This window comes from Alosa pseudoharengus, unplaced genomic scaffold (genome assembly GCF_046254945.1).
Source record: "Alosa pseudoharengus isolate Yale_2024_CS ecotype anadromous, Long Island Sound unplaced genomic scaffold, YU_APseudo_1.1 YU_APseudo_1.1_scf_6, whole genome shotgun sequence".
In the NCBI taxonomy this organism is placed as follows: domain Eukaryota; kingdom Metazoa; phylum Chordata; class Actinopteri; order Clupeiformes; family Clupeidae; genus Alosa; species Alosa pseudoharengus.
This window is the reverse complement of record NW_027468848.1, coordinates 3,333,139-3,346,144: the sequence shown is the minus strand read 5'-3', so window position 1 is coordinate 3,346,144 and position 13,006 is coordinate 3,333,139. Positions and strand designations below refer to the sequence as shown.

The window sequence follows — 13,006 nt, the reverse complement described above, 5'->3', positions numbered from 1 at the left end:
TAAACAAGCTTTCATCTTGACCGCATAACTTATTGTTCACTAACATTATGCTAATTTTAGCCACTGTTAACATTAACGTTAGTAGGCTAGGCCGTGGTGTACGATAAAGTAATGTGCTTTACCTGCCAACTAGGTTACGATTGATTTAACGTTAGCACCTAAGTGGCTTGAATCCTTTCACTTCACATCACAACACAACAGAATGTAAGATTAAACCAAGATGCCCAAATAGTGTAATCACAACCATATCAAATACTTTTTAATGTTTTAAGGAAAATACAGACTTCTCAAAAATGTGCTAGATGTAAGCTAATGTATCAAATCGACCACAGAAAATCTGATCACACCAATGTCACTCACATAGTTAATGTTCAAAGATCAATTGCTCAACTAAACAGCTAATGTATATTCTGTTATTTTATACTAAATAATTTACATGTATGCAACAAAAAAACTGAGGTAAATCATGAGTAGACATTAACGTGAACCAGATAATCTTGGCGTTGCTTTAAATAGCCTATAGATTGTTGAGTGGGAACTTGAAAGGCGCTGAATCTGCTTACCAATGACCCTCATCCATCCCTGGTGATGGCTTTTTGACAGGTAGGGCAGTAGATTCTCCATATCCTTGTGTGGGCAACTTGTCAAAGCTGACACTTCACTCACTCAACGTCTCCCCAACACGTGGGCTGGGATCAGACGTAGCCTACAGTGCGCAAATCCCACGTTTTAAATCCATCACATAGTGATCGGGAAAGATTTCACTAGACAGTGGCTTTGACAGGTTTACTGTATGCTCTTGTAGCAGCGAATCCAAATGCAGATCCGATGACAGGGGTGTGTGCCGCGCTGGACTGGGCTACTCCAGCCGGTCACATAAACGATGTTTGGGTCAATGGACTGCGCATGCCACAGGACTCGAGCTCACGTCATTAACACCTTAATCAAATTAACAGCTAAGCTGCCCGGGGAAGGCATCTCGGAACTTGAATGCATCAATTAGGCTACATGTATTCTGTAGGCCTACTTAATTAATTCAATCAGATTTTACTGAATTGTCTTATTTAAAAATAAGGAGTTTGGAGGTTAATGTGAAAAAATAAATTGACAACTTCATTTATTTATAGATAAGCGACCAGTTTAATTCAAGTAGGCTGTAGTTGGAAGAGGGGAACTATGTAAAAGTAATACGTCTTTCTGAGCTGACATGGGGGATTTAAAATGAAAACAAAGAAATGAAATAATGTGCAGTAGACGCCTAAAAATCCTGAACACATGCTGCCAAACCTCAAATCATGTCCCAGAACAAAAATATACCTAAAATCCAGCAGATAGCGGATTCACACACACGAGGTAGCCTCCATTTGTCCATTCCAAGCGGACCCTGAACACCTCACGCTACTGATCACATTCATGCATAGCTCTTGTCCAGGAATGCTGAGATTACAGGTTAAAACATTGTTAATTAATGTGTAGATAAATCAAGGAAGATACTAAAACATAACTGAGTGATGACATCATAAAAGGGAAAAAAAATAATATAATTTACTAGCACCCAGGCTAATCATTTACACATATTTGAGGCAGATGAGGTCTAAAAAATATTTTGTATTAATCCTATTACAAATTGAACCTGAGCCACCTCTCAAAAGAATAAGGTCATCACTCAGTTGTTTTGAAATGTGATCTTGACAGAAATGGCCGTAAATGTTGTTGTAGTGCATTTAGAGTAATAATTTTAAGAAAGTGCATATCTTCACTGATCCATTAATAATGTTGTTAATCTTTAAACCAAAGATTTTAGAGCGTATTATTCTGAATCTTTGGTTTGCACAGGGCCTTAGCAGTTTTTCATGACAAAAAAAAACAGCATTCATAATCCTACAAGGGCCTATTATTATGATTTGAACTGCCAACCTACAAGCATTCAAAGGAATTAAGCTTTCCATGTCCTCCTGCTTGATTGGCTGTTGATAGCTCAAGGTTCACGTGTGATTGGCTGTTGATAGCTCACGTGTGTGATTGGCTGTTGATAGCTCACGGCTCACGTGTGGGATTGGCTGTTGATAGCTCACAGCTCACGTGTGATTGGCTGTTGATAGCTCACGGCTCATGTGTGATTGGCTGTTGATAGCTCAGGGCTCACGTGTGATTGGCTGTTGATAGCTCATTTATTATTCCATCATATTGTTGTGGATAGTTGGGCATATTCTGGTCTTGTTAATGCGGTCTTATAAAATAACTTGGTTCATACAGTTTCATGAAAGACAGAGACCGAGCAAAACAATTAATGGACAAATGAATACATCAAACTCATGATGTTAAACATTTATTTTAATATTAAATACTCTTAACATCACTGGTAACATTTTTAAGCTGTGTCTCTTAGTACTAACATGACACTACAAGCAGAGTACAACAACATAACGACTACACAGGTGTGTATTTATTCAACTACACAGGTGTGTATTTATTTGTATGACATATTTGTTTACATCTGCAGCATGAGGTTAGATTTAGATAACGTGTATTGTCCCATTGTTTTGATAGAAGGGCAGACGAAATAAGGAAAATGGTTACATTTTACAAAACAAAACAATAAACATTAAGCTGAAAGGAAGTGGCTTTTAGGATGCTTTCTCTTTCTCAGCACAAAACTATTCATATTTTCATATTAATATATTTGGTAATCACGGATATTTCTATTTATTACCAAAACATATTGCATAGTTGAAGGCTTCTGTTAATAGTGCAATGACACATCAGGGGTAATATTATATCCAATTTTATATACATACGTATATATATAAGAATAATCAAACTCCAATCAAACTCTATTCGGCATGAGTCTGAAGAATCTCAAATGTTCAGCATTTTTAAAAGTTCACTAGCTTTAGACTACCAGTTAGCAGAGACCCAATATCATGACAGCGATATGTCTTTTGAAGATATACCAAGAAAACCTAACAGATTTAAAAAAAGGGAAAAAAAATCTTTGGATATGGCAGAAACAAAGATTACAGTTATGGACTCACTTCTATTGCAACTGCTAAAAGAAGATAAGAAAAGATCTTAACTGTTATTCATATGCTAAAATAGAAGATAAGAAAAGATCTTAACTGTTATTCATATGCTAAAATACAAGCAGTCAACTTCCATCTGGCATTTTGAGTAGTGAACTGTCTCAACAATCCAATACCACTTGGAAAATACAGAAAAGGTGAATACTAGAAACACTGTCACAGAGAAGGTTTTAGTAGAGGTTTGCATTGCTTTGGTCATTACATTCTCCCATGCGGCCATCAAGGAGCAGATACTACAGAGCACATGAAGGACACGTCAGGAAAACAGAACTCTTGCAGAACTATCTACAGACACATGTGTGCCGTGCAACTGCCTCGGGTCAAACCTGCCCCCCAGAAGGCTGGTCTCTGTTCCTAACCACTAAATATGTCTTACGGACCGAGAGCCAAAAGACAGGTTTACAGATTTGTATTCTTGTTTTGTAAATAAAAGAGAAAAGATTAAGCAAAATATGCCTAATATGGTGAATACTGTTGTTTGTAAAAATAGATCCTGACATATGTGGTGTGCGGTATACAGTGTACTACAGAAAGAGAAGATAGCACAGGTCAGATACGTCCGTCAGGTGCGCAATGTACTACAGAAAGAGAAGATAGCACAGGTCGGCTACGTCAGTCAGGTGCGCAATGTACTACAGAAAGAGAAGATAGCACAGGTCAGACACGTCCGTCAGAACAGAACAGAACGCGTAGCTTCTGCGCAGAGGGGAAACAGGATGTGGTCACACTAGACTCTTCTATTGACATTTGACTCTTACTGCAGACACGCAGCTGATCCTGAAATGGCGGTGGCCCCAATCTGACTTGTGATCAGTCATATGTGATCAGTTGCTGTCCAGTGGATGCGTCTGTTGTTGATCTGTTCTGTTGTTCTGTTTGATTATTGCTTACCTTCTAAACAAACCGGTCAGTGCTGAGTCACTGTTGTACAGAACAGAATTGTTTGATTCACACAGTACTGGTGTGTGTATGTGGGGGGGGGGGGGGGGTCATGCTTTGTCAATGGCTTACTGTGAAATGACTGTCTGGTAATAGCTTATACACATTGTTGCCTTCCCTCAGTTCAGTCTGCTAAGTGCTGCTTCAGACAAATACTACTAACAATAATCATTTGGTCAAATGGGTGTTAATGGGGAGGGTGGGGGTGTGAAACGACATGCCAGTTTAGGTCTGGGGTTCGGAACTGCTACTCTAGGTGTTAATGGGGAGGGTGGGGGTGTGAAACGACATGCCAGTTCAGTAGGGTGTGGTGCCCTCCCACTCCACCAGGTACTGCACCTTTCCCTCAGGTGTGATGCGCCGGGCCAGCACCTGGTACTTCTCCCCACAGGTGAGGCGGCCGGCTGCGCCAAAGTAGCTGGTGATGGACGACTTGAGGTGGGAGAGTGACGAGTCGTCTTCGCTGATGCTCTCGAAGGTGTGGCTGTCGATGCCCGTCTCCAGGGCGACGGGCGGCTCCTCGCCGGGCAGGCTCAGGGGGCTGATGGGGTCGCTCTCTGACGCCGCCCTCTTGGTGGCCATCAGCGAGTAGCAGGAGGAGGGCAGCTTACGCTTGCGGCTTCCCACGTTCTTACTGCAACACACAGCAGGGAAGTATACTCAACACACAGGAGGGCAGTATACTCAACACACTATACTCAACACACAGCAGGGAAGTATACTCAACACACAGGAGGGAAGTATACTCAACACACAGCAGGGAAGTATACTCAACATACAGGACACACAGCAGGGAAGTATACTCAACACACAGCAGGGAAGTATACTCAACACACAGGAGGGAAGTATACTCAACACACAGCAGGGAAGTATACTCAACATACAGGACACACAGCAGGGAAGTATACTCAACACACAGCAGGGAAGTATACTCAACACACAGGACACACAGGAGGGAAGTATACTCAACACACAGCAGGGAAGTATACTCAACACACAGGGGGGGAAGTATACTCAACACACAGCAGGGAACTATACTCAACACACAGGAGGGAAGTATACTCAACACAAAGGAGGGAAGTATACTCAGCACACAGGGATGGAAGTATACTCAACTCACAGGAGGGAAGTATACTCAACACACAGGGAGGGAAGTATACTCAACACACAGCAGGGAACTATACTCAACACACAGGAGGGAAGTATACTCAACACAAAGGAGGGAAGTATACTCAACACACAGGGAGGGAAGTATACTCAGCCCACTACTCAACACACAGGGAGGGAAGTATACTCAACACACAGCAGGGAAGTATACTCAACACACAGGAGGGAAGTATACTCATCAACACACAGGGAGGGAAGTATTCTCAACACACAGGGAGGGAAGTATACTCAACACACAGGGAGGGAAGTATACTCAGCACACTACTCAACACACATGAGGGAAGTATTTTCAACACACAGGCAGGGAAGTATACTCAGCACACTACTCAACACACGAGGGAAGTATACTCAGCACACTACTCAACACACAGGGAAGGAAGTATACTCAACACACAGGAGGGAAGGTTGAATTTAATCTAATCTAAATACAACTACAGTACATTGGTGATGGAGGGTACAATACTGCCAACATTTAGTCTTATTTCAGTTGACAAGGAATATGTGACACTATTTGATGAAGTCATATGAAATTACACTTTTCTGAGCATGTGGTCGGAGTCTCATTTAACAACATGGCACTGCACTTCACTGATCTCGCCACAAGGGGTCACTGTGTATCCAAACTGTGCCAAAACGGTGGGATTTCCAGTAGGAGCAAGAGTGCCCTCTAGAGGCCTCTCTGTGCTACATCACTCCAGAGAGCAGGCTCAGGAAGAGGGCGGGGTCCTGCCCCTACTGCTGCTGCAGCTCCAGGTGCACTCTGTGCATGTAGGGGAGCCCCCCCTCCCCCTCTGAGTCAGTCAGTCTGCCTGTCCCCACCACACACACACGCACGCACGCCCACACGCACACACACAAGCACGCACACACACACACACTCATGTACACACACAAGCACGTACACACGTACACACACACACACACACCCATGCACACACACACACACAAGCACGCACACAAACAAGCACGCACACACACACACACCCATGCACACACCACACACACCCATGCACACACACACACATACACACACACTCGCGCACACACACACCACACACACCCATGCACACACACACACATACACACACACTCGCGCACACACACACACACACAAGCCTCACAGGAAATGAGCTGCAGGCTCCACCGTGGCTCTCTCACAGAGTTAGAAACATCTAACGGAAGAGCCACACAGCAGCCACACAGCTTGCACATGGCAGAGGAGTGTATACAGATTTCTGTGTGTGTGTGTGTGTGTGTTCCTCTGAATGTCTGTGAGAGAAAAAGACAAACCAGTGCCCCATGGTAGATCATAATCATAATCTCTATGACTGTGTGTGTGTGTGTCTGTGTGTGTGTGTGGCATGTATGTATGTATGTATGTGTGTGTGTGTGTGTGCACACGATGGATCAGAAATCATCTCCTGTCGCCCCCCAAAGACACACACAAGTAGCACCATCCTCATTCAGCATGGGATCTCCCGATTAGTAGAGGGCCAGTGTGTAAATGAGGCTAACTGAACAGCATGCTCCAAACAAGCCAGTCTACTGATAAACAAGCGGGCCTACTGATAAGGAGCTGGGGTTCACACAAGCTCTGCTGCTGAGGCTGGTTAAGCTGCCCAAGTTCACTTAAGCCATACAGAGGGCAATCCTATAGATGGGTGGTGGTCGTTAAAAATGAATAATAGTGGTTAGAGAAGGGTTAGTAGTGGTTAGAGAAGGGTTATCGACGTTAGAGAAGGGTTATTGACGTTAGAGAAGGGTTATTGCCGTTAGAGAGGCGTAGATGTCGTTAGTGGGTGAGTCATTTGAACAATGAAACTGATGGTTTGTGGGAAGTGAAGGAGTTGGCCTCAACAGTACACTGTCCTCAATGATCTGAGTGTAGTTTATCTTTGGCCGCTTTTATACATATTTAGTTCCGAATCACGGGCTAAACCGATACAACTTTTATGTTTTGGGTTCACATGGCAGCATTTAGAGCGGAACCGATGATGTAAACAAACCCACGTGAGATTAAACTTATCTCTACAAACAAACCCACGCATGAATAAATTGTTCTCTGATTGGTCACAATTGACAGCTGAAGTCTGTTATTCCGAAGTCGCTTTACTTCTTCAGAGCTCCAGGTTAGTTCTCAATTTGTCATTTTGACAGCACTAGCTGCTTAGGCTAACATTATGCTAAAGAACTTTATGCAGTTTAACGTGGTGGCTAATGTTATGCTAAAGAACTTTATGCAGTTTAACGTGGTGGCTAACGTTATGCTAAAGAACTTCATGCAGTTTAACGTGGTGGATAACACTGCTCATACTTCCATGTGTGAGCATCAAATAGCCTAGTTTAGCACATTAGCAGGCTAAATCAGGTTAGCACATTAGCAGGCTAAATCAGGTTAGCACATTAGCAGGCTAAATCAGGTTAGCACACTAGCACCCAAACCAATAGCCGTCAGCAAACTGGTCTACCCTATTTTTGTGCTGTTTTTATTCAGAATGCATCCAATCCCACTGATGAGGTTTATTTATGAATACAAAAGAAAGCTGGTTTATTTGGGCATTTAAAGGAAAGCTGATTTATTTGGGCATTTAAAGGAAAAGCTCAACAAATAAGATACCAGGCTGGTTTTAGTGGAAAAAATATGCGTCATGTTACAATGTGTACAAAAAGTTAACACTAACGAGTCGTCCCGCTACGCCGGCCCGATCGCTTTCTCACTGTAATCGAACCGCTCTAGTGTTCAATTGTACACGAGCCAAGACCATCTCCCCCAAGTGGTCTCGGTCCTTTTGTTTTGAGTGCGATTGCTGCTTTAACATATACCCACCTTTGAACCGATCTTTGGGGGAAAACGCTCCATTGTTTGATTCAACTGCTCCAAACAAACCAGGTGTGCAAACACCCTTACAACACTAAACTAAACACCATTACAGTACTAAACCAAACTAAACATCCTTACACAGGGCTCCAGACTAACTTGTTGCATTGGTTGCACTGGTGCGCCTAACTTTTTTATTTAGGTGCACCAGCACAAAATTTAGGTGCACCCAAATTTTTCATCGCGGCACCTTTAACGTCACAATTTCAAGGTCCCCTTTTTATTGCTCTCCATATACATTCCGTATCTGAGCTGTTGTCAGAGCATGGACCAGGAATGACAGTATTGGTTTTATTTGGGGCCTCCACCACCTTGACGACATCAGTAAAATTGAATACTGTGATCATTCACATCAGTGTCAATGTTATTACAGTGGTGGTGTGTAGGTCTAATTGAGTGCCTGTCACTTTAAGAGGAACGTCAAAGTAGCTTTCATTCTCATGGTTTTAGGCTGGCTAGGAGGAAAATAGTCACGCATCATCCAAGGATATATGGATGCAATTCATTATGTTTTCTATGTCATTTGATAAAATAAATGTTCAAAAAACTAACAAGTCAAAGAAAATATTTATAGGATCATAGAAGAGATAAGTGTCTTGCAATGTTAATTTCTATGATTTTGTTGAAATCATCACTACATTAATGATAGACATAACACGTGAGCTAGAGTTTCCGCTACAAAAAAAATGGTGCCGAGGTTTCGTTTTCCGGACATTTTGATGATATGCCGGTCAAATATCCTATTATCCCTTCTTAATTAGTCAAATTTAGGAAAACTGGAGACAGACTATGTAGCTTAAAGAATGACATAATCAGGCTGTATAGAATGCAACATGTTCATTAGCCCAACTTAAACATGCCTAACAAGATCTAGCCAGTATCTTTTTTATGGACAGTGTTACGGCCAGCTCGTGAACAGACCGCAACATAAAGGGAGACAACAACAATTTTCAATTTAACTATTTATTAACATTGATCGCAACATTAACAAACTAAAGTGTCTAGGGAGATGAATGTTGAAGAGTGCGTGTATGCGTGAATGTAAATGGCAGTAGGCTATCAGCATGTAAGATGAGTAAGTGAAAGGCAAAGGGGGAAAAGAGAAATAAAGAGGAGAGAAAGACTAACGTGCTAGTGTAGAGGACTATCAAAGTGCCTGCAAGAAAGGAGGAAAAAGTGCCCATCGAGAGAGATACAGAACCCCTTTTATAGCCCCACCCAATACAGGTGCATCTAATAATGTAATTAGCCTAACCAGGCCAAGGCCTGACCGTGCACTGACAGACCAGGACCTGAAGGGGGCACAGGGGGTCGTAACAACAGCAAGAGTCCGCTTCGTTCGTTGTTTTAAAAAGGCTACGTTGTTTGTTGCTGCTACCCACGTTATCTCCAGTGGTGACTGTTTAACTTACACAGATGCTCACACACAAGAATGAGCGCTCACACCACTACCCTCTAATGCTATGCCTCTTTATTTGATAACAATAAATTAAGAAATGTTTCCTATTCTGGGAAATGTTTAGTTTTTTTTTCTTTCGGCCGCGGTTCAATGATACCGTTTAATTGTGCCGGAAATTATCCACGGACCAGTAATCGCCTCGTCCAGGAGGCCCTAACCCTGCAGATCATAGACAGAGAACGCATAGGCCTACTGTATGCTTTGGGTAAAGAACACTTTACATGTCCAGTGTACACAGATACGCCCGACACTTCTGCTTTTTATCTGGTGGTGGTGGAGTTGACCGGACATCTGAGGCTTCAGACGTTACCAATTCATCAACATCCATCGCGTCTGGCCTCTGAAAAAAACGTTTAAGGCTCTGCCTGGGCCTGGCCATGTTTTAACCCCTTACTCATTTGTTCGATGTTTAACATGGACGTTTTAAGCGTGCGCTTCCTATTTGAAATGCAGCAGGCTATGCGTGTTGTTTAATAGCTTACTTTTCAAACGGTAGAGCCTGTTCATTTAAAAACATAGCCAGAGGACGTATAATATAGGCTTACATATTAAGGTTTATTCTCAAATTCAGATTGCGTTAGGGGACGGGATTATTAGCCAATTTCAATCGGACAATTTGACCGGTGAGATTTAATTTTGTCGGACATTTCATTTTTTTAATTACCGGACCACGGAAACCCTGACGTGAGCTAACAGTTACCTAGAAGGAACTCTCTCAAGATGTAAATGTTTGGTTGTGTAGCTTATTTCGGAAAACTCAACAGTAGGTCTAAATTAACTAAATTCCATAGCCTAGGCAACACAAACTTGAAAGGTGCAGGTCAAAATCAACATCGCTACTTGCTTGGATCACGACAGCTGTGTGCGTGTGAGGAGAAAAGACACATAGGCTACGGGAAGCGCACGACTGTCATTCTTAACAGTCTTGTTAAGAATGACAGTATTGCGATACTTTTGCAGTATTGGTGCACCATGCACCACTAGTCAAAGTAGAACAACCGCTTAGTTCGTGGAGAGACAGCAGATGCGAGTAAAGTCTAGGCGCTCAACCTTATGACATTAGGTGCACCAGTGCGACTCAGGAAAAATTTTGGTCGCACCCTTAAAAATTTTGGTCGCATTTGCGACCAAATTGGTCGCACTCTGGAGCCCGGTTACAGTACTAAACTAAACACCCTTACAGCACTAAACCAAACACCCTTACAGTACAAAACCAAACACCCTTACAGTACTAAACTAAACCAAACACCCTTACAGTACTAAACCAAACACCCTTACAGTACTAAACTAAACAAAACACCCTTACAGTACTAAACCAAACACCCTTACAGTACTAAACCAAACACCCTTACAGTACTAAACTAAACACCCTTGCAGTACTAAACCAAACTAAACACCCTTACAGCACTAAACTAAACACCTTTACAGTACTAAACCAAACTAAACACCCTTACAGTACTAAACCAAACACCCTTACAGTACTAAAATAAACACCCTTACAGTACTAAACCAAACACCCTTACAGTACTAAAATAAACACCCTTACAGTACTAAACCAAACTAAACACCCTTACAGTACTACACTAAACACCCTTACAGTACTAAACCAAACACCCTTACAGTAAACCAAACTAAACACCCTTACAGTACTAAACCAAACACCCTTACAGTAAACCAAACTAAACACCCTTACAGTACTAAACTAAACACCCTTACAGTACTAAACCAAACACCCTTACAGTACTAAACCAAACTAAACACCCTTACAGCACTAAACTAAACACCCTTACAGTACTAAACCAAACACCCTTACAGTACTAAACCAAACACCCTTACAGTACTAAACCAAACTAAACACCCTTACAGCACTAAACTAAACACCCTTACAGTACTAAACCAAACACCCTTACAGTACTAAACCAAACACCCTTACAGTAAACCAAACGAAACACCCTTACAGTACTAAACTAAACACCCTTACAGTAAACCAAACTAAACACCCTTACAGTACTAAACTAAACACCCTTACAGTACTAAACCAAACACCCTTACAGTAAACCAAACTAAACACCCTTACAGTACTAAACCGAACTAAAAGCGAAAGTGTAGAAGTGTGTGCATCTTTGGATGTGTGCATGCCACTGTGTTGTACGAGTGTGTGCATTATTGAGTGCACATGCTACTGCAAGGCTGTACTAGAAAGCGTACATATGCATGCGTGTGTGCGTGTGTGCGTGTGTGTGTGTGTGCAGTCTTGACAAACTTTTATTTTATCAAGCTTTATTGTGGGGAGCATGCCAAACAGTTTGTGTATGTGTGTGTGTGTGAGTGAGTGTGTGTGTGTGTGTGTGTATGTGTGTGTGTGTGTGCGTTTACCGGAAGTCGTAGGAGACACTGGTGGTGGCTGAGCCCGAAGTGCTGGCTGCATCTGTGGAGTCTTGGTCCAGACTGAGGGTTCGGCCTGAACTGGTACTGCAGGGATCACACACACACACACACACACACACCCAGACAGACAGACACACACACACACACACACACACACACACCCAGACAGACAGACACACACACAGACACACACACACACACACACATACACACACACAAATTGACATAGTCTACAGCACTATAATACAATAAGACTGAAAGAAAGCAACACGTTGGGCTAAATAATAAAGCCTTTATCTAGACACCTGAAGTGCATTTACAATGGGGGGGGGGGGGGGGGGGGGTGCCTTTCCCTAGACACCTGAAGTGCATTTACAATGGGGGGGGGGGCACCATAACCAGCACCAACGTGCAGCCCCCACCAGCCCACAACACTCATACACCAGCTTGGGGTGGTGAGCCCGGTAATACTGCAGCTCTACTGCCCTCAGAGGGGTAAATACTGCAGCTCTACTGCCCTCAGAGGGGTAATACTGCAGCTCTACTGCCCTCACAGGGGTAATACGGCAGCTCTACTGCCCTCACAGGGGTAATATGGCAGCTCTACTGCCCTCACAGGGGTAATACGGCAGCTCTACTGCCCTCACAGGGGTAATATGGCAGCTCTACTGCCCTCAGATATTATGGCAGTAATATGGCAGCTCTACTGCCCTCAGAGGTGTAATACTGCAGCTCTACCGCCCTCAGTGGGGTAATATGGCAGCTCTACTGTCCTCAGTGGGGTAATATGGCAGCTCTACTGCCCTCAGAGGGGTAATACTGCAGCTCTACTGCCCTCAGATATTATGGCAGTAATATGACAGCTCTACTGCCCTAGGGAGGGTAATTTGGCAGCTCTACTGTCTTAAAGGGGGTAATGTGGCAGCTCTGCTACCCTAAGGGGGGGGGGGGGGGGGGGGGGGGGGGGGGTTATATGGCAGCTCTGCTACCCTCTGGCTCCCAGCAGCCCTTTGTCTGAGCGCATATCACATCCAGCTACGTATAGGTTACACTTAAGGTGGCACAGGGGTGTGTGTGTGTGTGTGTGTGTGT

General features: G+C 43.2%; 1 protein-coding gene across 2 annotated transcripts in view; it reads right to left on the bottom strand.

Moving 5' to 3' along the window:
• Window positions 1-4,199: 4,199 nt before the first annotated feature.
• Window positions 4,200-13,006, bottom strand: part of phf19 (PHD finger protein 19) — a 51,209-nt gene continuing 42,402 nt past the window's right edge. For both annotated transcript variants that reach the window (XM_076271257.1, XM_076271258.1), the window contains 2 exons: window positions 11,903-11,998; window positions 4,200-4,656 (listed from right to left, as the gene is read on the bottom strand). In XM_076271257.1, coding sequence (XP_076127372.1) covers window positions 4,320-4,656; window positions 11,903-11,998 — 433 coding nt within the window. In that variant the 3' untranslated portion in view covers window positions 4,200-4,319. The remainder of the gene's footprint in view (window positions 4,657-11,902; window positions 11,999-13,006) is intronic.